This window comes from Protopterus annectens, chromosome 7.part1, assembly GCF_019279795.1.
Source record: "Protopterus annectens isolate FY-2018-M chromosome 7.part1, PAN1.0, whole genome shotgun sequence".
NCBI lineage: Eukaryota > Metazoa > Chordata > Ceratodontiformes > Protopteridae > Protopterus > Protopterus annectens.
In genome coordinates, this window is record NC_056740.1 from 334,465,590 (window position 1) to 334,492,100 (window position 26,511).

At 42.8% G+C, this 26,511-nt stretch overlaps 1 protein-coding gene across 3 annotated transcripts in view; it reads right to left on the minus strand.

The window, feature by feature from the left end:
* Positions 1-370: 370 nt before the first annotated feature.
* ARIH2 (ariadne RBR E3 ubiquitin protein ligase 2) overlaps positions 371-26,511 on the minus strand; it is a 1,499,383-nt gene continuing 1,473,242 nt past the window's right edge. For all 3 annotated transcript variants that reach the window (XM_044078755.1, XM_044078752.1, XM_044078753.1), the window contains one exon: positions 371-1,118. In XM_044078755.1, the coding sequence (XP_043934690.1) occupies positions 1,047-1,118 (72 nt within the window). In that variant the 3' untranslated portion in view covers positions 371-1,046. The remainder of the gene's footprint in view (positions 1,119-26,511) is intronic.

Genomic DNA, 26,511 nt, shown 5'->3' on the forward strand with positions numbered 1-26,511 from the left:
TTATGAAGTTAAGAAAGTGGAACAAAGAAAGAAAAGACAGCTGCATGTAGAAGTATGCAACTGCAAGAAATGCACAAATGCTAAGTTAGCACCACTTCTCTTTCATATTATTTATGAAAAAGTTTAAAAGTTTATAATACGTTAACAACTAAAACTAAAAATTAAAATCACTTGTAGTAAAGGTAGATGTTCTGAAATTACTACCCTTTTAAAGTTTACTAGTCTTAATTAAGACAAAAATATGTATCAGCACAACTCTACCACACAACAGTATGTCATATTTCCCTCAGGATATACAGAAAGTCTCCTACCTTCTTCAGACAGTAAATAGTAAGCCAAAAGGAGGCAAAAAATGATAACCACAAATCACTAAAAGATGCAATGTTTGCCATACTTTTTATTTAATAAAATTACAACATACCTGTGGAAATCAACAACGAAAAATAGTCTATTAAAAATGCTACTCTGTATTGGGGATCCTTTTAAAATGAGTGCTGCTAATAAATGCAAGCCCTGTCACACATTTTAAAGCCCACCAGAATTTAGGGATCCGCTTTTTAGTGCAATGTTTTGTGTAGCATATCCCTTGATTAAAAAAAAAAAGTTTAGTATTTTGCCTGAAAAGTTTGAAGAATTCAGACTTCTGGAGGATAAGATCCTGATCAAATGTCTCTAAAATTTTACAGTCCGTAAAAAGAGAGGGATGCCATTTTGTTTTTTGTATAGTTGTACAATGTTCAAAAATGACATGAACTTTTAATGGTCTAATACTAATAAAACAGCCATTCAGAAATGAAACCTTTCCAAAAATGGACAGAGGTCTCAAAGTAAAAAGCAGCTTCTTTGGAGTCTGGCCTCTACTCCTGCAGCAAAGAAAAGCAAAAGAAAAATTCTTTAACGTAAACGTTAAAAGAAAAGATGGAGGAGGAAATTTTAAAGTTCATGTGGGCATCTTGTCTGTGTTGCTCTTTCCCCTCTCTCACTCCTGAGCCAGTACTCGTTTTGTAATCTGCTGCCTCACTTATCACTTCCAACACCACTTCCACTCATGTGTCATGGAAATCCTTCAGTAGGGTACGTCTCCTCTGTTCTGCAATATGCATTTGGTTTTCTAAATCCTGCAGGACAAAGACAAAAATATAATGTGCACATTAACTAGATGCATGCAGAAAATGATATACAGCCCTGTGAAGTACATTCCATAGCTCAAGTCAAAATTAAAGAACTTATGCACACAAACAAAATTTTATTTTTTCATCTGTAATTAATGTCAGTTTTATGGTATGAACTGCATTACACGTTTACATCTTCACTCTGTCCAGGGAATGATACCTTCAGTCAATGCAAAAACAGATCTACTTCCAAATGCATGAAATTAACAAGAGTTAAATTACTGGAAATGAAAGAAAAAGTACAGGTGTGTACACTTACCATAAATGTAGATGTTCGAGTGTATTCACTGTTGTAGTCATCACATTTGGGTTATCTGCTTGCAGTAGCCCTCAGTCAGCCTGATTATCAAAGTCCTGGGTCCTGCGTTGGTTGCTGTCTCATCTTCTATGTGCCCCCCCCTAATGGGAAACAATTAAATATATATATAAATATATATATATATATATATATATATATATATATATATATATATATACATATATATTTTTTATTTTAACATTTGTTGACCGGGCTAGTCTAACTGGATACATGTCCATTTTCAGTAGAGGCCCGGGGAGAAAAGCTCCAAGTATTAACAGTGACAAAGTTTACAATATATCAAAAAACACTTAAAATCACAGTACAGAGGCAACATTGGTCTAAAGAAAAAAAAGACACAATCACAGTACAGAGGCAACATTGGTCAAAAGAAAAATTATACTAAACACAATAATTAGATTGAGAAAGACGCAAAGGAGAGAAGAGCCTTTTATTTTATCCTCATACTAAGAAGGAAAGTGTAGTGACTAGAATTAAAGGTCTAGGTTAGTGGAGTAGAGAAAGAGGTGAGTGCAGGAAGGGGAAAGAGATATCAGTCTGGGTTTGCACATGGACAAAGCCAGTGAGTTTTAAGATGTTCTTTAAGATGCTTTTTAAATAGAGAGGTAGAAGCAAGGGTTGATATTTCAGAAGGTAGCTGATTCCAGTTTTTACCTGCTGTGTTTGAGAAAAGTGAGTCACCAGCTTTGTTGTTAGATTTAATTGAGGAAGCTAGGAGCTTATTAGCAAAGCGTAGTGTAGCCAGATTTTTGTATGATGTAATCATATTAGTGAGGATAGGGGTATTGTTGGGGTGGTGTAGGATCTTTTGGGTGATAAGTAATTGTTGAAAAAGTATATGGTTCTTTAATTCTAGCCATCCCAGTTGTTTGAGGTTGAAGCAGTGGTGAGTTTTAAAGGGGGAGCAAGTGATGAATCTTGCTATGCTATTATAACAGGTGGAAAGTTTGGAGAGGTTGTTTTTAGATAGGTTAGTATATATAGCAGAGGCATAGAAAAGGGTAGAAATAAGATGGGTCTGGGCAATAGTTTTTTCTGGCAGAAGGGGTAAGGAAGGGTTTAATTCTATAGAGGGTCCCAAGTTTTTCATTAACAGACTTTATAGTGGAGTTAATGTGGTCATCGTAGTTGAGGCGATTATCAATTGTTACACCTAGTAGGCGGGTTGGGGTATCTGTGGTTATGTTGGTAGCATTGTTAGAGGTTATTGAGAAGAATAGATGAGGTGATTTATGAGTTGGAGTAAAAAGCAGTAATTTTGTTTTTTTGGGATTTAGGAGAAGGCAGTGTTGCATAAACCAATTTTCAACATTATGGAAAACAGTTTGGGTGAGGGACTGGAGAGAGGCTATGTTCTTAGCTGTACAGATTACAGTAGAGTCATCTGCATATTGAATGCAGGTGGCTTATGGAATGTTTGTGTGTAGATCGTTAATAAATAAGGAAAAAAGAAGGGGACCTAGTATAGAGCCTTGGGGTACTCCAATATTTACTGGAAGTAAAGTAGACAGATTGTTATTCCAAAGTACTGCTTGCTGTCTGTTTTCCAGATAAGACCTAAAGCATTGTAATGCTTGTGGATTGAGTGAATTGGCTTTCAGTTTGTCTAGAAGTTATGGTTAACCATATCAAAGGATTTTGACAGGTCAATAAATAGTGCAGAGGAAAGAGAGTTATTGTTACGATTTTTGTTTATAAAGTTGGTGAAGGATAGCAGGGCAGTCGTCGTGCTATGGAATGGCCTGAAGCCATGTTGGCAGTTTGCCAGTAGATTATTTTGTAGAAGGTGGTTAAGTAGTTTGTGAATACATTTTTCCATTATCTTAGCTATTGGGGAGAGTAAGGCAATAGGCCGAAAGTTAGAAAGCTCAATAGATGATCCATCTTTATGTAGAGGGATGATGTGGGATACTTTCCATATGGTAGGGATTTTGCCTTCTGAGATAGTTCTATTAATAAGGATAGAGATGGGATAGTCTATGGCTTTTGCGGCAATTTGTAGGTATTCAGCTGGGAGACAGTCAGCAGAAGGGGTGCAAGGTTTAAATTTTTGAAGGAGCCTACAGATAAGAGATGTAGGTACAGGTTGTATTTGAAAGGTAGGAGATGAAGTCTTAGAGGTATTTAGAGGGGAAGCAGTAAAAGGAGATAAAGAATTGGCTAGGGTTAGAATGGCTTCTGTGAAGTAGTTATTAAAGGCATCAGGAATCTTTTTGGAGTTAGTTTGGTTGAATCCTGCAGGGGCAGGGGTAGTAGAGTGGCCTGGCCGAATAAGTTTGTTGATCCCCAACCAAAATTTTTGTGGAGTTTGTTGACTGGTTTGTTGGAGGTGAAGGTAGAAGTCTTTTTTGTCTCTAAGAATATCTTTCTTGGTGGCACTTCTTAACTGTTTAAAGTGGAGGTGATCTGATGGACATTTGGTGGCTCTCCATTTAGCCCAGATTTTGTTTCTGAGGAGCATCTTTTGTCTTGTTTGTTTTGTGAGCCATGGGGCAGATTTGGTTCTTATTCTAGAAGAGCGATAAGGTGCATGGGACTCTAGGATTTGAAGAAATTTGCTATTAAAGTAGGCCACTGCTTCATCAAGTTCAAGATGAGTCATAGATGACCAGTCACAAGCTTGTAGTTCAATTAGGAAGCTGTCTGGATTAAAGAATTTTTTTAGAACGGGAGGTTTTGAAATTATTAGTAGTTGGGATATGGATTTTGTCTTATAATGCAGGTAAGCATATGGTCACCGATATCGTCAGGAAGGGTTCCTGGTGTATAGGTTTCAGGATGGCTATTAATAAGGATCCAGTCAAATGTGGTTTCCTTACTGCTAGCTTTGTGGATTCTAGTTGGAGTAGTTATCTGTGAGAATCCAAAGAGATGTGTGATTAGTAGGGTTAGGGGAGCTGCAGGTACACCAGTCAATGTTAAAGTCGCCCAGTACAATGGTCTCCTGGTGTAGTTGGGTAGAGAGATAACTAAGTAAGTTTTCAAGAGTACTGGTATTATTACCAGGGGGGAGATACATGCAAATTAGATAGATAGATTTGGAGTTGTTGATTTGGAGTATAGCAGTCAGGCTTTCAGACTTTGTATCTAATGATGGGAGCACATTAAAGGGGGGTATTTGTAGATTAGATTTATAGAGAATGGCTATGCCTCTACCTTTTTTGGTTTTACAGTCAAATCTAAGGATATTATAGCCAGGAGGGGTTATTTCCTGGTCCAGAGTGGATGGTTTTAGCCAAGTCTCTGTACGGCAGAGAATATCAAATGAGTGCACTTCTAGGAGTGCATGCAGGTGAGAAATTTTATTGTTTATACTTTGAATGTTAAAGTGAGCTATAAGGAGGGAATTAGGTGGTTTAGGTAATGTAGGGATCACAGGCAATGTTAAATTGTCTAGGTGACTGGTTAGTATTGGGGCCAGGGTTTGGATGGATATCACCATCTAGGAGGGGGTGTTGCTGGGGGTATTGTAGAAATTTAAGGATTTTGTGGAAATTGTTAACATTCTTTTTGATAGTGATGTAAGTAACATGGGTTGCTCTGTGATATTTTGGTAGTATATAGTTAGAGGTACAGGTTATGTTACTGTGGCTAAGGTAATAGATGAAAGAAGATGGTAAAGTTTGCTGGAGGTGATGGTTTTGTTCAGGAAGAGAAAGATTTTCTAAGGTTAGTGAGTAAGGTATTGTAAGAGAGGCTATTGTGAGTAGTAGGTTTGTCACTATATATATATAGATATATATATATATATATATATATATATATATATATATATATATATATACATATATATATATATATATATATATATATATACACATATGCATATATGTGTGTGTGTGTATGGTACTTGCGTATTATTGCAACCACATTTTCGCCCTAATGCTGGTTGCTTCTCCTTGTGTCAACTCGGACCAATGAAGTATGGCAAAAACCTCAGAGACATGTTTTCTTTAATGTGTTATTGTTTTTAGGATGGTTTTTCACTTCAATGGCTGAAAAAATAAGGTTTGAAAAATACGTTTCCCCATTTACTGCCAGCATTTCAAGATGTCAATTAAGCAATTCCCCCCATTCCATTTAAAACACGTTCTGCGTTCCTTTTTCTCAGCCTTTGCCCTGAGAACGGAAAGCAACAGAAAAGAAAATCAGTACCCAGTCTAACTTCTTAAAAAAGTAATCGGGAAGGGTTGACTGTTAAAACACGATCTTGGTGGTGGGTTTGTAAAACGAGTAAGGGTTTGCACATGTTAGGATTTGTGGCTAGTGTGCTCAAAAGCAGCTAATTCGTTGGAAGTGTGAGTGTGTGTGTTTCTAACATCGTACGCTATGACTGCCCACACTCCTTTCAGGCCAACGTACGTATATACAGACAGCCACTGTGATCGCTCGCTGAATTCAATGCTTGATGCCTTTCAAGCACGCTAGCCACAAATCCTCAAATTTGAACCCTTACTCATTTTAAAAAGCCACCACCAACATCCCAAAAGAGTTTTTTTTTTACAGTCTACACTTCCTGATTACACTTCCTTGTCGTTGCTTGAGTAAAAAAGAAAGTCCAGCACGTCGGACAATGTGGTTGCGATAATACACAAGTACTATATATATATATCTATATATATATATATTTATATATATATATCTATAAATATATATATATATATATATATATATATATATATATATATATATAAATATATCTATAAATATATCTATAAATATATATCTATAAATATATCTATATATATATATATATATATATATATATATATATATATATATCTATAAATATATATCTATAAATATATATCTATATATCTATATCTATATCTATATATATATCTATATCTATATATATATATATATATATATATATATATATATATCTATATATATATATATATATATATATATATATATATATATATATATATATATATATATATCAGTCTACCTCAGAAGATCGACAGACCCTTTGATCGACATTCATTTGGTCGAAAACCAGTATTCAAGGTACATAACAGGGATTTACCCTCCCCCAATGTTGTGCGACCCTGGAGTTGGTATATATAGTTGGGGATGTGTGGGGGGCACAGCCTCCCACATTGGGGGGTGAACCCCCCCACCTATTAACATTTAAAAACATGAAAATACAACAAAAACTACACATTTTAAATGAAAACAGGTGGGGGGCTTCCTGAGAGGTTTATGCCTGATTTCCTGAGAGGTTTAGTCCTGTCCAAGTAATATCCAAGTTGTCTGTGCACATCTAAGGAGTGCAGTATCTGTTCCCCTTTGTTCTGTGGATTAGGAAAGAAGGTTGGCAAATGAATGGACTGATTAAGGGCCACACTGGATACCACCTTGGGCATGAAGGAGGGATTGGTCCTGAGGGACACAATGTCCATATGAAAGATGATGAAAGGCTCCACTGTCATAAGGGCCTGTAATTCAGATACCCTATTTGCTGAAGTGACTGGTAAAAGGAAAGCTTTTTTCCAAGAAAGGAATTTTAAGTCTGCAGTAGCAGCTGGCGAGAAAGGAGGAAGAGTGAGTTTTCTCCAATACAAAGTTAAGGTCACAGGCTGGAGTTGGAGCTCTCCTGGGTGGTCATAAATTTTTGGCCCCTCTGAGGAACTGCTTGAGTAGTGGATGAGAGAAGAGGGGAGGTTCTGTGTTATAATGAGCTGAAATGGCTGAGGCGTGAATTTTAATGGAGGAAAAAAGACAGGCCCTTGTGAAGCATCTCAGTTAAGTATTGTAAAATCGGAGGTAAATTGGGCACTACTGTGCTCATCCCTTGAGATTGGTTGCAGGCACAGAATCTTTCAGCATAAGATTTTCTAAGTACTAGGCCTCCTTGCCTCTAAAATGATATCCATCACTGGTTTACTGAGGGATGGTAAAGGAGAGATTAGGTAATTAGCCAGGCAGCTAGGTTCAGGATTTGAAGCTGAGGGTGCATAATCTGGTTCTCCTGCTGAGACAATAGGGTAGGAGTCTGAGGCAGGTGCAATGGGGCCAACAGTGACACACTGCACAAGAGGGGGTACCCAGTGTTGGTGTGGCCAGTCTGGTGCAATCAAAATTGTCCTTGGTTTGTCTGGTTTGATCTTTAGTAGTACTTTGGAGAGCAGAGGCAGAGGAGGAAAGGCATAAACTGATAGGTTTTTCCAGCTGAAGGATAGAGCATCCACTTTCCAAGCTTGTTTGTGGGAGTCCTTGTGCAAAACTTGTCCAATTGCTAGTTCTGGGGGGAGGCAAACAGGTCTATATCTGGTCTACCCATTTGCTTGTCAACATGTTGAAAATCCTTGGTTTCAGTTTCCACTCGTGTGGGTCCATGAGGTTTCTGCTTAGTTCGTCTGCCAGTGTGTTCAGTTTTCCTGGCAGGAAGTGAGCTTGTAGATGCAACTTGGTAGCTCAGGGCTGTGTTCCACAATGCCCTGGCTAGTTTGCAGAGGGCTAAGAATGTGTACCCCCTGCTTGTTTATGTACCCACATATCAATGGTGTTGTCTGTCTTTACCATTAATTGCCCTGGAAGAATGTGGTCCTTGAAGGCTGTCAGAGCATTCTGTACAGCTAACATTTCTTTTTGATTGATATGCAGGTGCATTTGACTTGTGTTCCATTTGACTTGTGTTCCATTTGTCCTGAATGCACTTAACTGCCAGGTGAGCCCCTCATGCATAGCCTGATGCTTCTGTTAGGGTTTGGGCGGTAGGGGGTAGTGTGAATGGTAGTCCCTTGTTTTGGTGGCAGGTCTCTGTCCACCAAAGGAACTCTAGGCGTAGGCAAAGTATGATAGGAATCATTGCTTCTAGATCCTGAGAATGTTGACACCATAGACTTTTTAGATACCAATGTAGTTTCCTCATATGCAGTCTTACATATGGAATTAGAAGAATGCAGGAGGCCATGAACCCTAAGGCTTGTAGTATTTGCCTTGCATATAGCAGGGTTTTTGTGGCCACTTGTTTGAAGTAGGTTGTCAAATGAATTTGTTTCTCTGGCGTGAGGAAAGCCATCTGGGAAGTTGTATTCAAGCTTGCTCCCAGGAATATAATTTGTTGACAGGGTGCCAGGTGTGATTTCTTTTCGTTTATGGTGTACCCTAGACAAGTTAGCACCCTTGGTACAAAGGCCAGATGATTCAAAAGCATGTCCTGGCTTTCTGCCTGAATTAGACAATCGTCCAGGTATGGGTATATTTGAATATTTCTTTGCCTGCAAAATGCAATGACTGGAGCTAGGCACTTTGTGAATACCCTGGGCGCAGTAGATAAGCCAAAGGGCAGTGCAGAGAACTGATAGTGCGTGTAGCCTGCTTTGAAGTGTAGGTATCCTCTGCAAGATTCCCCGATTGGAATGTGCAGGTATGCTTCCTTTAAATCTAGTGTTGCCAACCAGGCATCTTTGCCTAGCATAGGGAGCAATTGAAAAGTCAGCATCTTGAATTTTGGAATCACCAAAAAGGTATTTAGAGTAGACAGGTCCAGGATAGGACGCCATGAATTGTCTTTTCTGGGTACCAGGAAAAGTCTTGAGTAGAAAAGTACAGCTTTGTACCTACCATAAATGTAGATGTCCGATAGATATGCAACTGCAGTCATAACATATGGGTTTGTCCTGCCTCAGGCAGCCCTCGGTCGGCCGGATTCCAAAGTCTGGGTCCGACATCGGCTGATGTCGCATTTCTCTCCGACGTCAGAGCGGCTGGAGTATATAAGCATCAGCCGACGCCATCTTCTTCAGTGTTTCTTGCCCCAGATGCCAGGTGCCCTCCAAGGAAGGCTGTAATCAAATTGGAAGACAAAAACAGGTTTCCAGACAAATAAGTAAGCAATAAACAGATACACCATAACAGATATCCCCAGCTAAGAATTACAGGGATAGGAGTGGACCCAAGGCATAGAGGGGAAGGAGGGAGGGAAAACCCGACTGCAGTTGCATATCTATCGGACATCTACATTTATGGTAGGTACAAAACTGTACTATGTCCTTCAGGAATGCAACTGCAGTCATAACATATGGGTTGAGTACCATAGCTTAGCTGGGGGAGGTGGAATACTCCAAGAAAAGGAAGGTGTAGCTACCAATCCCTGCAGGACTGCCGAAGCAAAGCCTGCTCTGGATCTGGAATATAAAGGGAGGTTGTAGTGTTTGGAGAATGTATGCACGGAGCTCCATGTAGCAGCTTCTAGAATGTCTTTTGTAGGCACCCCTCTTAAGAATGCTGTAGAGGTGGCTGTAGCTCTGGTGGAGTGAGGTCTGACATTGGCTGGTACACTCTTTCCATGAAAGGAATAACAGAATCTGATGCAATGTCCAAGCCATTTTGAAATAGTCTGTTTGGAAATTGCTTTTCCTAGTACTGCAGGGGCGTAAGCCACAAAAAGCTGATCAGACTTCCTACTGGTCTTGCTTCTGTCCAGGTAGTAACAAAGTTGTCTGTGAATGTCCAAGGTATGCAAAGTACAGTTTTGTACCTACCATAAATGTAGATGTTCGAGGATTCCATTGCTGCAGTCCTTACTATTGGGTATAGTCCGCGTCCAGTCGGCCCGAATACCAGAGTATAAGGCTGACGTCGGTCAGGGCGCATTAGACTGACGTCAGTACGTCAGGGTACTAATGCGCATGACCGACGCCATATCCTCAGTCTTTTCTTGCCCCAGATGTCAGAAGACCCTAAAAAGACAAGGCCCAAAATACCTGCACCAAAAACATGTACAATATATACAAGAATATATACAAAAATATAAGCATGTAAACTCACCTACACAACCACCCCTAAACACAGAGGGGAAGGAGGGAGGGTTGGACTGCAGCAATGGAATCCTCGAACATCTACATTTATGGTAGGTACAAAACTGTACTATGTTCTTCGTCTCCCATTGCTGCAGTCCTTACTATTGGGTAGAATCCCAAAGCAGAGGTAAGGGAGGCTGGCAAATCATAAAGAGGTAGGAGCTGACAACATGCCTTGCAAAACAGCTGTGGCAAAACCAGCCCTAGACTTAGAGTAGATAGGAAGGTGATAATGCTTAGAGAAAGTATGCACTGAACTCCAAGTAGCTGCTTCCAAAATATCCTTAGTTGCCACCCCCCTTAGAAATGCTGTTGAAGTGGCAGTAGCCCTAGTGGAATGAGGCCTAATCCCAGCTGGAATCTCCTTGCCATGATGGGAATAACAAAATGCAATGCAAAAGCCAATCCACCTAGAAATAGTTTGTTTTGACACAGGCTTGCCCTGTGAACTCAAAGCAAAAGAAACAAACAACTGCTGAGACTGCCTAAAATCCTTAGTCCTGCTTAAATAATAACGCAATTGCCTGTGTACATCTAAAGTGTGCAAAATCTTTTCCCCTTTATTTTGGGGGTCTGCATAAACGTAGGCAAATGAATAGTTTGGTTTAAAGCCACACTAGAAACCACCTTAGGCATAAAGGAAGGATTAGTACGTAATGATACCCTATCCTTATGGAAAATCAAAAGGGCTCTACTGCCATAAGGGCCTGCAACTCAGACACCCTTCTTGCAGAAGTAATAGCCAACAGAAAAGCAGTCTTCCATGACAAGTATTTCAATTCAGCAGTAGCTGCAGGCTCAAAAGGTTGTAGAGTAAGTTTTTCCAACACAAAATTGAGATCCCAAGCAGGAGTAGGAGCTCACGTGGGGTCTTATATTCTTTGCCCCTCTAAGAAACTGCTTGAACAAAGGATGCGAAAACAAAGGTGGGTCACAATCATAGTGAGCTGAAATTGCTGCAGCATGAATCTTAATGGAAGAGAAGGACAAACCTTTGTCCAATAACTCAGTAAGATATTGAAGAGCCACACTCAAATTAGGCTCAGAAATCTCCAAATTCTTTGCTGTACTCCAAAATAAAAATCTCTTCCATTTTTCTCGTACACTCCTTGTACTAGGTCTTCTAGCTTCCATAATCACATTTAAAACTTGTTGAGGAAGTTGAGACCTGCTGTGTTTCAACATAGAATATGCCAGGCTGTTAGATGAAGAGAGCGAAGCTCGACATTGAGCAGATGACCGTCCTTCTGAGATAACAGATGGGGAATCAGAGGTAAAGGCCATGGAGGCTTCTTACCAGACTCCGTAGCAGTGGGTACCAGTGTTGCCGAGGCCAATCTGGAGCTATCAAAATCATCCTTGGCCTGTCTTGTCTGACCTTTAATAGTACCTTTGGAAGAAGAGGCAGAGGTGGAAAGGCATACACATGAAGGTTTTTCCAACTGAAAGACAGAGCATCCACTTTCCAAGCTGTGTGATGAAACCCCTTTGTGCAATACTTTGGCAGCTGGTGGTTTAGTGGAGAAGCGAACAGATCTATGTCTGGAGTTCCCCATGACACTGTCAATTTCTGAAAGACATGAAGATCCAGTTTCCACTCGTGGGGATCCATGATTTGTCTGCTTAACACATCTGCTAAGGAGTTCTGTGCTCCTGGCAGAAACCTTGCCTGAAGAGTTAGTTGCAAGCTTAGCGCTGTCTCCCATAAAATCATTGCTTGCCTGCATAGAGGATAAGAATGTGTTCCCCTTGCTTGTTGATGTACCACATGACAGTTGTGTTGTCTGTTAGAATCAACACCTGTCCTGTAAGAAGTAACTCCTTGAAAGCCATTAATGCAAACTGGACTGCTAACATCTCCTTCATGTTGATATGTAGATGCTGTAGTCTGGCAGGCCACTTGTCTTGTATCCACTTTCCATTTAGATGAGCTCCCCAAGCAATGTCCGAGGCATCTGTCGTTAAAATCTGACTTGCCTCTGGCCGGGTCACAGAGAGTCCCTTGTTTAGGTGACATTCCTGAGCCCACCACAAAAATTCTTTGTGAAGGCAAGGTATTATTTGAATGACAGTGTCCAAATCCTGGCAGTGCTGTGTCCATACATTTTTGAGATACCATTGTAGCTTCCTCATATGCAGTTTGGCATTGGGAAGCACCAGAATACAAGATGCCATGAACCCTAATGCTTGAAGGACTGACCTTGCAGTCAGCACGGACTGATGAGATAGTTGATGGAAGCAAAGTGATAGACTCTTTTGTTTGTCCGGGGTTAAAAAGGCCATCTGGGCCGCTGTATTCAGTCTCACACCCAGAAAGCACATGTCTTGAGAGGGTACTAGACTGGACTTTATTTCGTTCACAGAATACCCTAGGCATCTTAGCACTGCTATAACATACTCCAGATGCTGTAGAAGATCTTCCTTTTCTTGAGCCAGGATCAGGCAGTCGTCCAAGTAAGGATAGATTTGAAATCCTTGTAGCCTGAAGTAAGCTATCACTGGAGCCAGAACCTTTGTGAATACTCTGGGCGCAGTAGATAAGCCAAAGGGCAATGCAGAGAACTGATAATGAGAATTTCCAGCTCGAATCGCAGATACTTCCTGCAACTTAGCCTTATAGGCACATGAAGGTAAGCTTCCTTGAGATCTAAAGTTACCATCCAGTGATCTTTGCCCAGCAGAGGTAAAAGTTGTTGTAACGCCAACATCTTGAACTTGGGAATGTCCAGATAAGTGTTGAGGAGAGATAAATCCAAAATTGGTCTCCACGTGTTCCCCTTCTTTGGTACTAGGAACAGGCGAGAATAAAATCCTAGGCCCCTTTCTGATACAGGGACTGGCTGAATGGCCCCCATCTGGAGTAACTGAGAAACTTGCTTGTGAGCCTCTTTTCTTTGTGGAGGCGGAACGCCTGGCATGCCTTTGAAAGGGGCATTGTGTGGAAATAAAACCTGTAACCGTGGTGAATGATATCCAACACCCATCTGTCTTGAGTAATGAAATCCCAATTTTCTTTGAAAAGAGACAGTCTTCCTCCCAAAGGAGCTGCCAGACGAGAATCTACTGGCAGCTGAAAAGGCAGGTCATTGGGTCTGTTTACGAAAGGACTGACCCCTGCCCTCACCAGAAGTCTGAGCAGGTGAACTGCCTGATCTAGGCCTAAAAGAACCTTGAGCCCTGCCCCTACCACGCCTAGACCTACCCCTAGACTGGGAATCATAAGCAGGATATGTCCACCCCTTAGCAGGCCAATTTCTACTAAACTTGGTGGCTGCACCTGCAAAAATCTTTAACCGTTTGCATAGACTTAGCTTTGTCCTGCATTTTCTTTAAAACAGCTTCCACAGGCGATCCAAACAACACATCAGACTGTAAAGGAGCATCCAAAATCCTTGTCTTAACATGCTCAGCTAAATTCTGATCCTTCAACCAGGCATGCCTGCGAAGAACAGAACTAGTAGCAGCCACCCTCGAGGAGGCCTGTACAGCATCAAAACCACATTGCAAAGAATGCTTACCCACTTGTTCAGACACATGAACCAAATCCAGCAACTCTTTACACTCAATACCTTCCGCCAAAGCATCCACCTTAGATTTCAATTGTGAAAGGAGATAATTTTGATATTTTAGCATGTGAAACTGACAATTCAACGCCTCATGGCTAGAGTGGAAGAAGTATACACTTTCTTTCCCCACCTATCCAAAGCCCTTGCCTCTTTATCAGTGGGAACAGGATTTTTAACCACAGAAGCTTTAACACCTTTAGGCCCCTGAGAAACAGTTTCTGGGTCCGCCCTAGGACTCTTAAACAAATACTTATGAGCTTGGGCACCCTATAATACCTATCAGGCTTAACAGGAGCAGGAGGCAAAGAGTCAGGGTTCAGGAAGCCTCTGCAAAACATCTTCCACCACATTCAACACAGGAGGAATAGCTAAGGGCCTATGCTGGGGTAAAACAAGAATTCCTAAGCCTTTTCCTGAATCAGAGTAATCCTGGCCTTCCCATTTAAAGTGCTCCCTCATGGAATGCAGAGTCTCTGAAAATGAGAAATCCTCAGGAGGAGAAGCTGTAGGAGTGGAATCATCCACATCAGAATCAGAATAAGTAGGATACTCCTGCAAGTCTTCCGCAGAAGACTCTGAAGCCTCTGAACACTGTTCAAAACTATCAAACTCCGGTTCCACCCTAGGCCTCTTATCAGGCGGGGCATAGAACCCTAATCATAGTAATCAAATCTTCTGCCATTTTAAGCATATGTTTCTTGGGTACAGAACCGAAATGCTAGGAGAAGGCCGCACTGAAGCTGAACTAGGCCTACCTCTCAAAGAAGTTTTGGCAACAGAAGGAGAGGCTCTAACTACCTTGGGAAGAGAGGGAAGAACAGTTACCTGAGAAGCCCCTCAGCCTGGCCTACCTCCTGAGAAGGCACATCCTGTAACAGTAAAGTTTCTGCCTGAGACTCCATGGAAACTCCTGGCAAAACCTCTGGCTCCACTGAGTTTTCTAAAGAACCGACGTCCGGGACTGCCGGTTCATCAACCCTAGGCTTCACTGTTTTGTCCTTGCGCTTCTTGGACGAAGCGGGCCGGAGCATCCGGCGGCATTTTATAATTGCAACGCTTCCCAAACACTAACCTGGCACAGTCTAACCTCCTCTTAATAGTGCGCTTTGTTAAACCTAGCACAAGAGCCGCAACCAACAACGCCGTGCTCAGGCCCTAAACAAGGTATACACAAGGTATGGTAATCCCTATGAGGTATCTGTTTCCCACAAGAAATACAGTTATTCACTTTTTCTGACATCCGGTAAAATACTGAGGCAAGAAAACCAAAATGTTCCCAACGGGTACTTAGCCAACTCTGTTTCGGTCTGAAACTCCGCTCGAAATATTTCAGAACGCCAACCTGCACTCGCAAAACTGCTTCTGCATCGACCATGCGGCAAAAGACTGAGGATATGACGTCGGTCATGCGCATTAGTACCCTGACGTACTGACGTCAGTCTAATGCGCCCTGACCGACGTCAGCCTTATACTCTGGTATTCGGGCCGACTGGACGCGGACTATACCCAATAGTAAGGACTGCAGCAATGGGAGACGAAGAACATCAGTCTTTCCCCTTTGTTCTCAGGATTGGGAAAGAAAGTAGGCAGGTGAATTGCTTGATTTAAAGAAACCCTAGATACCACCTTTGGCAGAAAGGTAGGGTTGGTTCGTAAGGAGACCCTGTCTCTGTGAAAGATTATGAATGGTGGTATTGCCATTAGGGCCTGTAATTCCGAAACCCTTCTTGCTGAGGTAATTGCCAACAGGAAAGCTGTCTTCCATGAGAGAAATTGTAAGTCCACAGATGCTGCTGGCTCAAAGGGAGGTAAAGTCAGTTTTTCTAGGACAAAGTTGAGGTCCCAAGCTGGTACTAGAGCCTTTCTTGGTGGCTTTATATTCTTGATTCCCCTAAGGAACTGCTTTAACAAAGGATGTGAAAACACCGGTGGATCAGTGTTACATCTAGCTGAAATAGCTGAAGCATGTATTTTTATGGAAGAATATGAGAGTCCATTCTGTAGCATATCTGCCAAATATTCCAGAATGAGTGGGATGATGCATCATGACCCTTGCTGGTATTCCAAATGCTGAATCTCTTCCATTTTGCTGAGTAAACCTTTCTGATGGATGGTCTTCGGGCTTCTGTTAGTATCCGCTGAACTTCCTTGGAGAGAGATAGATTAATCATGGTATCTCCCAAGCTGTTAGCTGCAGCGTCTGAATGTTGGGATGTACTGTCTTGAAGTTGTGTTGAGTCAAAAGCTGGGGCCATTGGGGGAGGGCCCATTTTTTGTTGTGACAAATGCTCTGTAGTAGTGGGTACCAGTGTTGTCTTGGCCAGTCTGGAGCTATTAGGATCCCCTTGGGCCTCTCTGCTTTGATCTTTAGTAATACTGTGGTCATCAGTGGCAGAGGTGGGAATGCATAGATTTTTAGGAAGTTCCAATTGAATGAGAGAGCATCTATTTTCCATGCTTGTGGATGATATGTCCTTGAACAGAACTTTTGTAGATGATGATTGAGGTGGGAGGCAAATAGGTCTACTTCTGGCCTGCCCCATGTCGATGTGAGTTGTATGAAGATTTCTGGATGTAACCTCCACTCGTGGGGGGTCTAGGAAATTCCTGCTTAGGCTGTCCGCCAGCACATTGTCTTTGCCTGGAACAAACTGGGATTGCAACTGTATGTTTAGGCTCAGTGATTTTTCCCAAAGATTCATTGTCAGTCTGCAAAGGGGGTAAGAATGGGTGCCCCCCTGCTTGTTTATGTACCACATCACAGTGGTGTTGTCTGTCCGTATTAGCAGGTGGCCTTGCTGAAGTTGTCGTCGAAAGGCCTCGATTGCATGCATTACTGCCAGCATTTCTTTTTGGTTGATATGCAGATGTGTTTCCTTTGGAGACCATTGTCCTTGAATACATCTGCCCTCCATGTGCGCCCCCCCATCCAAGGTCTGAGGCGTCTGTGGTCATGGTCTGTGTTATCTGAGGTTTTTTGAACGACATACCTGTGTTTGCCTGGCTCACCGAGGCCCACCATAGAAATTCCTTTTGTAGGCATGGAATGAGCAGTATGGTTGTCTCTAGGTTGTTGCTGTGTTGAGACCATAAGCTTTTTAGGTACAATTGAAGCTTTCTCATGTGTAGTCTTGCTAATGGAACCAGGAGGATGCAGGATGCCATGTAACCCAGGGCCTGTAGGAATCTCCTTGCAGTCATCTGGGTGAGCTTTGCCAAACCTTTGAAATAATAAGCCAGCTTCTTTTGCTTGTCTTCTGTCAGGTAAGCCATTTGAGAGGCTGTGTCTAGTTTGGCTCCTAAGAAGGTTATTTGCTGGGATGGCTGAAGTCTTGACTTTTGGAAGTTGACTGTGTATCCCAGAGCCTGTAGCAATTGTATGACATAATTCAAGTTTTTTGTCAAAATCAGTTTGTCGTCCGCTTGTATGAGGCAGTCGTCCAGGTACGGGTAGATTTGGATTCCCTGGAGCCTGCAATGAGCAATTACTGAAGCCAGGCATTTCGTGAATACTCTGGGTGCAGTAGATAAGCCAAATGGCAATGCTGAGAATTGATAATGCTCTGGCCCTGCAAGAAATCTGAGGTATCTTCTGCAGCTGTGTCTGATAGGGACATGCAGGTATGCCTCCTTGAGGTCCAGAGTAATCAGCCAAGACCCCTTGCCCAGCATGGGAAGGAGTTGCTGTAGAGTCAGCATTTTGAACTTTAGTACTATGAGAAAAGTGTTTAATGCGGACAAATCCAGTATTGGTCTCCATTGAGTTTCTTTTCTTGGAACAAGGAACAGTCTTGAATAAAACCCCTGGCCTTGTTCTTGTTGTGGAACTTTTTCTATTGCTTTTATCTGAGCAAGCAGAGAAATTTGCTTGATAGCCTCTGCCCTCTGGTTTTGTGGTAGGTTTGGCATGCCTTGTTTTCTTGGTAAGGTATGAAAGTGGAACCTGTAACCTTGGTCTATAATGTCCAAAATCCATTTGTCCTTTGTCAATCTGTGCCAATTGTCTGAAAACAGAGATAACTTTCTGCCCAAAGGAGCTTCTGTTTGCTCCTTGGTCAGCGGAAGTAGAGGAAAGTCATTGAGATTGTCCCTGTGGGGCAGGAGAAACCCCTGTGTCACTTCTTTGGTTTGCTGGTTGCCATTGTCGTCCCCTGTAGGAACCTCTGAATTGTTCTCTTCCTCGGCTACGCCTGTTTTTACCCCTTTGAAATCTTTCAGGATTAGGAAAGGACCAGTTTTTAGAAGGCCAATTCCTGCTGAATCTGGGTGGCTGAACCTGGAGGAAATCTTTGACTGTCTGAACTGACTTGGCTTTTTCCTCAATGGACTTTAACACATCTTTAGCATTAGCACCAAAAAGCTTGTTCTTTTCCAAGGGTGCATCAAGTAGTTTTGCCTTAACATGATCTGGTAGAGGTTGTTCTTTTAACCATGCATGTCTACGAATGACCGCCCCTGTCATAGCTGCCCTACATGAAGCTTCCAATGCATCATATCCACACTGAAGGAAGTGGTTGCTAACTTTCTGAGATTTATGTACAGCCTCCTGCAAAGACTTCCTATCTAAAGGTTCAGGAGAGGCCAATGTTTTCTGTAAATCATCTAACAGGTAATCCTGATATTGAAACATATGAAAGAGACAACTGAGAGCTCTCATAGATAAAGTAGTGGAGGTGTAAACCTTCTTCCCCCATCTCTCTAATGACCTAGCTTCCCTGTTGGAAGGCAAAGGATGTTTGAAGGTGGTAGCTGAAACCCCTTTTGGTCCCTGAGAAATTGTTTCTAAATCAACAGCATGGGCCCTAAAGAAATGAGAATGTGTTTCTGGGACCCTATAGTATTCTATCAGGCTTGGCAGGAGCCGGAGGAAGAGTATCAGGGGTAACACTGGAGTCAGAGTATAGATCATCCAAAACATCAAGCACAGAAGGTATAGCTAAGGGCCTGTGTTGGGGCCTTTTAAGGAAGGTTCGAAGGCGCTTCCTGGAATCAGAATATTCCTGGCCTTGCCACTTAAAATGTTCCCTCATGGAATGCAGAACTTCCCCAAAAGAAATATCCTCAGGAGGGGAGGCCGAGGGAATGGAGTCCTCTGCATCGGAGTCCTCATAGGTCTGGAAGGGCTCTTCCTGGCTATCAGAGTGAACAGAGTCCTCAGAATCTTCATCTGAAGGGAGAGGGTCAGAGGGTTCAACCCTGGGCCTCTTATCAGGAGGAGGCTGGGATCCTCTCTCAGGATGGGCCTGGGAAACTCTGATCATGGAAATTAAGTCTGCGGCCATAGTCATGATTTGTGTTTCAGGAGTAGGCTGAGGTAAGGCTTTAGCAGTAAGGTGCTTGGTCTTGCTGACTGCCTTAGCACGTGTGTAGGCCTTGATAGACATGGACATGGGAGGCCTAGCAGCTCCACGTGCAGGAGTGACCTTATCCACAGCAATGGTCTCGGGCATTTCCTCGGTTTCAGTATCCGGAGGAAAATCAATAACTGGCGTCGGTGTGGCCTCCGGTATCGGAGGTATCGGTAATGCGGTGTCTTCGGTTCGGAGTGGTGAAATAACCGCCTCAGAGGGAACCGGGGCACTCGCGGTAGGTTTTGGCGTGGTGTCGGTGGAAGACGCGGGCCGAGGATGTCGGTCCCGGTCTTTTCGCTTCTTAGAGTCTGCGATGTCGGTAGTTCCGACGGCATTGTATAATCAATTTTTCGCGAAAAAGTCTTCAGCGAACTCCGCCTGGCGCCTGAGAGTGCGCTTATTGAAGCGAGCACAGGCACAGGCCGAGACGCCGTGGTCTGGGCCAAGGCAAGGAAGGCAGTAAGAGTGGAAATCCTTATGAGGTATTTGTTTACCACAAGACAGACAATTATTTACTTTTTCAGTAATTTCTGACATCGGCTGAGGCAAGAAAAGGTCCCCAACGGGGTACTTAGCTTTTTTGATGACTTCGGATTCGAAGAATACAGGAGCTGACCGACCGGCACTTGCGAACTGCTTCTGCTTCGGGCACCGCGCGGCAAGAAAGACTGAAGAAGATGGAGTCGGCTGATGCTTATATACTACAGCCGCTCTGACGTCGGAGAGAAATGCGACATCAGCCGACGTCGGGCCCAGACTTTGGAATCCGGCCGACCGAGGGCTGCCTGAGGCAGGACAACCCATATGTTATGACTGCAGTTGCATTCTTGAAGGACATCCTTGGTACCAAAAGAGGAAAAGGGACAACTGAATAGCCCTCATGCTTAAGAGAGAAAGTACTTGCTTTTGGGCCTCTGTCCACTGATTTGGGGGTAGATCTGGCCACCCACTTGGTATTAGTAACGTGTGGAAGTGAAGTCTGTATCCCTGGGACACTATATTTAAAACCCATTTGTCCTGGGTAATGAGTTCCCAGTTGTTTGCATGAAGAGCAATCTTTCCCCCCAAAGGGTAAGTCAGTTGAGAAGTGCTTGTAAGTTTTAAAAAGAAGTAATTGAGACAGTTTACCATAGGGGGAGTTTTATAGGTTCATAGGTTCATAGGTTCATACTAGGCTATCTGCCCGAGGGCATTTACAAGCCTAGCCCATAGTTTTGTGGCTTACGCCACCCCTTTAGTATGGGGAACTATACCCATTATTTTGCTGTGCCTCTGTTGAGCAGTGACACTGAGGTAATCCCTGGGGTATATCTGCGATCTCCCATCCATTGGTCAAGATTTCTCTTGAACAAGGCCAGCGAGGTGCTCTGCCTCACATATACCGGGATTTTATTCCACAGCATAGGAGTCTTTGGGTGATGAATCTATCCCTCCAGCACGTATTAATAGCCGGTGTCGAGGTTTAAGTCTCCGCCTTGTGGCTCTGGATCTAGATTTTTGAGGTGAAGCATATTCATCAAATCTGGGTTTGACATGGCCTTGTATGTTAGGCAAAGGTCACCGCTCTGAATAGAGCTGGAGTTCTTTCAGTCGGGCAGCATAGGACAGATGTTTGAGACCCTTTATCCTTTTGGTGAGGAACTTTTGTGGCCTCTCCAGCTGCTGCAAGTGTCGGGTCAGATACATCCGAATGGGGCATTGTACTCAATCATTGGTCTGATGAGTGATGAGTATAGGGAGACTATGACCTCCTTGATCTAGATGAGAATCCCTTCATGATAAGGTGGGCAATGTAGAAGGTCTTCCTAACTACTTTAGCTACATGGGTGTCGAATGACAGACTACTATCAACCTGGGTCCCCAGGTCCCTGATAACTTCTTTCGTACTGGTGGATTGCCACCTATTTAGCTAGGGGTAACCTTGTTTTCCCCGAAGGGTATGACTATGCATTTTTGGCATTTAACTTTAGGCCATGGCTCTGGCACCAGTTATCCGTTTCTGTGAGACCCTTCTGAAGGATATCTGTGTCAGATGTGTTTTCTATGGCCCAGTTTGCAGTCATCTGCAAACTTTGTCAGCCATAACCCTCCTGTGTTTGCTTGTACTTGGAAAAGTAGATGCCAAACAAGAGTGGGCCCAGGACTGAGCCCTGTGGTACACCACTTGTGACAGGCTTTGAGTCTGACATGGCGCCAGCAACTCTGACCCTGTGGGTTCTGTCACTCAGCCAGTTTGCAACCCATCTTGTGATGTATGGGTTAACATTTAAGCTGATGAGTTTTTCAATGATACCAGTGTGGGGTATTGTATCAAAGGCCTTCGCCAGATCGAGGTAGGCTGTATGGACTGCCTTTTCCTCATCAATGGCTTTGGTGACTGTTTCGAAAAAGTCAACCAAGTTTAGAAGGCATGATCTGCCTTTGACAAAGCCAAACTGGGATGGATCCAAAGTCTGCAAATTCCCTATGTCTTTATTTATGAGGTCCATTATGATCCTCTCCATGGCTTTGCAGATAAGGCTTGTCAAGCTAATGGGCCGGTAATTTCCAGGGTCGGTGGAGCCAGATTTGGAAGTGGAGGCCCCCCCCACTGCTTAGTCCTGTGCGTACCCTGGGACAGAAGCCTGGGAGCTCTGCTGAATCTGGGTTTGGACTGAGAAGGTCTGGAAGAGGCAGGAAAGGACCAATTCATAAGCAAACTCAGTCCTAGGTGTCTTAGAGGGGGAAGGCTGGCTTCCCCTGATTAAAGTAATAAGGTCTTCAGCCATTCTTACCATTTGTTTTTTAGGCATAGAGGCCTGACCATGCAGTCTGGGTGTCAGTTTTCTAGGTGTGGTTCGTGTTTTAGGCCTTGAAGAAGAAGAAGGTGTCGGTTTAATACGCAAGTCAGTAGGCGTTGGTTTAATATACAAATCTGTAGGCCTGAAAACACCCTCAGAAGCCGGTGCCTGCACAGCAGCTCTGGACCCATCCAAGGTAGAGACATCCGCAGGTTCCACAGTTGAAGCATCTCACCGCATACCGGACTCCAAATGGGTCTCAGTAGAGGCCAAACTCTGCTACACTTTGCTGTGAAGAAAAGGTTAGTTTGGTTTTATTTTCTGTATTTTGTATTACTTTATTGCCTTTCTATATTTTGAATACTGTGATTTGTTTTCTTTACTTTGTGTTTTACTTGCATTCTGCTTTAACAGTATATTAACACTTCAAAAGAGACCACAGCTCTCTCTCTTCTGAGTCAGGCAGAAATTAGAACTGATCAATTAAGGACTCATTCATAAGATAGAAGAGGTCACTTAAGGTTAATCATTTGTTAACTGAGGGGGTGGAGCTAGGAGCTAAACCTTCTATTTTAGGGGTAAAATAAAACATTTCAGAACTTTACCAGAAAGGCTCATCCAGACTCTGCTACACTTTGCTGTGAAGGAAAGGTAAGTTTGCTTTTATTTTTTGTATTTTGTATTACTTTATTGCCTTTCTATATTTTGAATACTGTGGTTTGTTTTCTTTACCTTGTGTTTTACTTGCATTCTGCTTTAACAGCATATTAAAACTTCAAGAGACCACAGCTCTCTCTCTTCTGAGTCAGGCAGATTTTTTCCCCGCCCTCCCACTCAGTTACAGTTGTCTTGTTAAATACCACTGTCTTTCTAGTTGCCTGCCTCTTATGTTAATCTGACCATATATATATAATTTCCTCTCTACTTTCACTGTCTTGTGTGAGTAATCACAAAATCATTTTTGAAATCCCTCCCCTTCAACTATTTAAATTTATTGGCCAGAATACAAAAGTGACCACCCTTTCAATCCATCTTGCTGTTTTAAAAATAGTAACTCTCCACTAAACCTTATCTTTTTAAACAGTTAAAACGTAAGATACCCGCTTTCACATCTAACTTCTCTAGTGCACACTGCAGTGTACATTTTTTTTTTCATGTTACCTTTAAGCATCCCTGTGACTAGCACTTTCTCTAATACCTGCTGGAAAGCACTAGGAAGCCTTAAACTGATACAAGCACTCAACTCTCCTTGTTAATATAGAGAAATTAATAGTAGGAACTAAACAGCCTATAATTGCAAAGTACCTTGCTAAAGTAAGGGAAAAAGTACAGTTGTGTACCTACCATAAATGTAGATGTTAGAGTGTATTCACTGTTGCAGTCATTACACTTGGGTTATCCTGCTGGCAGACACCCAGTAATCGGCCCGAGTAAGTCTTGGTCCGGCGTCGGTTGCTTTCGCATCTTCCCTGACGTCAGTGCGCCAGGGGTATAAAAGTTGCAACCGATGCAATTTTCTTCAGTTTTTCTTGCCCCAGATGTCAGGTGCCCCCAGATAGGAAGGCTGAAAAGATAAAAATATGCCAAACAACCATGCATATATTATTATAAACATTTCCTTCATCTACAAGCAAATACACCACATAGGTTGTAAAGAGTTGAGAAGTACAGAATAGTCCCAGCAAAGAGGGGGATGGTGGGTGGGTAACCTGGACTGCAACAGTGAATACACTCCAACATCTACATTTATGGTAGGTACACAACTGTACTATGTTCATCGTGTTTCACTGTTGCAGTCATTACACTTGGGTAGAATCCCAAAGCTGAGGTTGGGTGGCTGGGTCTAGATTGGATTTGGCGAGGCTAACAAGCCCTGCAGAACTGCAGTGGCAAAGCCTGCTCTGGATTTGGAGTAGAGAGGTAGGTGGTAGTGCTTGGTAAAAGTGTGCACTGAGCTCCAGGTTGCAGTTTCTAAAATGTCTTTGGTTGGTACCTCTCTGAGGAAAGCTGCTGAAGTGGCTGCTGCTCTGGTAGAATGAGGCCTAATGCCCTTAGGCACAGATTTGCCATGTTGTGCATAACAGAAGCAGATGCAGTGTCCTATCCATTTGGAGATTGTCTGGTTTGTAATGGGCTTTCCTTGTGATCCTGCAGCATATGCTACAAACAGTTGCTCAGTTTTTCTGAAAGCTTTTGTTTTGTCCAAGTAAAATTGTAGCTGCCTGTGTATATCCAAAGCGTGCAGAAGTCTTTCCCCTTTATTCTGGGGATTTGGGTAGAAAGTAGGCAAATGAATGGTTTGATTTAAGACCACATTGGAAACCACTTTTGGCATGAATGTTGGGTTTGTCCTGACAGAAACCCTGTCCTGATGAAAGATGAGGAAAGGTTCCACAGCCATCAATGCCTGTAACTCTGAGACTCTTCTTGCTGAAGTTATTGCTAGGAGCAGAGCAGTTTTCCATGACAAGTACTTTAGATCAGCTGTGCTGGCTGGTTCAAATGGAGGCAGTGTTAGTTTTTCTAAAACAAAACTGAGGTCTTAAGTAGGTACTGGTGCTCTCCTAGGGGGTCTTATATTCTTTGCCCCTCTGAGGTACTGTCGTAGTAAAGGATGTGAGAAAATACGAGGATCCATATTGTAATGAGCTGAAATGGCTGAGGCATGGATTTTAATAGATGAAAAAGATAGGCCTTTGTCCAACATCTCAGTCAGGTATTGCAAAATCTGGGGTATATTAGGGGCCAGTGGGTGGAGCCCTTGTGCCTGGTTCCAAGCACAGAATCTCTTCCATTTTTCTGCATAAGATTTCCTAGTGCTGGGCCTCCTGGCTTCCAAAATTACATCCATAACAGCTTTAAAGAGAGGTGCAGTCTGAGTGGCTACATTATCTGCCATGCTGCCAGGTTTAAGGTTCTGAGTTGATTGTGCAGAATCTGATTGTTTTGCTGTGTTAGAAGATGAGGGATTTGAGGTAGAGGCCAAGGTGGTCCTTGGGACAAAGTCTTTAGGATTGGGTACCAGTGCTGGCGTGGCCAGTCTGGTGCAATCAGGATAATTTTTGGCATCTCTTGTCTGACTTTTAGAAGCACCTTGGTGAGAAGAGGCATTGGAGGGAAGGCATAGACAGTCAGGTTTTTCCAGCTGAATGATAGAGCATCCACTTTCCATGCTTGACAGTGATAAGTCCTTGTGCAAAATTTCTGTATTTGGCAATTGTAAGGGGAGGCAAAAAGATCTATGTCTGGGCGTCCCCATTCCCTTGTTATCATGTTGAACACTGTGGATTTAGCTCCCATTCGTGAGGATCCATGAGATTTCTGCTTAGTTCGTCTGCCAGTGTATTTTTGTTCCTGGCAGGAATTGTGCTTGCAGATGTACCTGGTAGGTCAGTGCTGTGTTCCACAAAGTCATGGCTTGTCTGCATAGGGGGAAGGAATGCGTGCCCCCTTGCATGTTTATGTACCACATAACTGTGGTATTGTCCATCTTTATTAATAGTTGTCCTGGATGTATTAGGTCCTTGAAGGCTGTCAGGGCATTCTGTACATCTAGCATCTCTTTTTGGTTGATGTGAAGATGCATTTGTTCCTTGGGCCACGTGCCCTGAATACATTTTCCTGCCATATGTGCTCCCCAGTCATAATCTGATGCATCTGTTGTTATTGTTTCCCTGGCTGTAGGTAAGGTGAAAAGTTGTCCCTTGTTGTGGTGACAGGCCTGGGACCACCATCGAAACTCCTGTTGTAGGCAGGGAATCAAGGTTATGACTGTCTCTAGGCTGTGACAATGCTGAGTCCAAACACTCTTCAGATACCATTGTAGTTTCCTCATATGCAGTTTTGCATATGGAATTAGTAGAATGCAGGATGCCATAAACTCAGGGCCTGCAGAATTTTTTCTTGCAGGGAGCTGGGTCTTTGTTGCCATAATTTGAAAGTAATGAGTCAGTTGCCTTTGTTTGTCTGGCGTGAGATAAGCCATCTGGGCAATTCTATTTAAGCTTGCACCCAGGAATATTATCTCTTGAGAGGGCACTAGTTTTGATTTCTTTTCGTTTACTGTGTACCCTATGCAAATTAGCAATATTTTTACAAATGCCAGGTACTTTAGAAGAATGTCCTTGCTCTACGCTTGAATAAGGCAGTCGTCCAAGTAGGGATATATCTGAATTCCTTTTTGTCTGCAAAATGCAATTACTGGTGCCAGGCATTTTGTGAAGACCCTGGGCACAGTCGATAAGCCAAAGGGCAGTGCAGAGAATTGGTAATGCATTGAGCCGGCTATAAATCTGAGGTATCTTCTGCACGATTGTCTGATTGGGATGTGCAGGTATGCCTCCTTGACATCCAAAGTCACTAGCCAAGCCTCCTTGCCCAGCATGGGCAGAAGTTGTAGTGTTAACATTTTGAAGTTTGGAACATCCAGGAAAGTATTTAGTATAGACAGGTCCAGTATTGGTCTCCAGGCTTTGTCTTTTCTGGGTACTAAAACAAGTCTTGAGTAAAA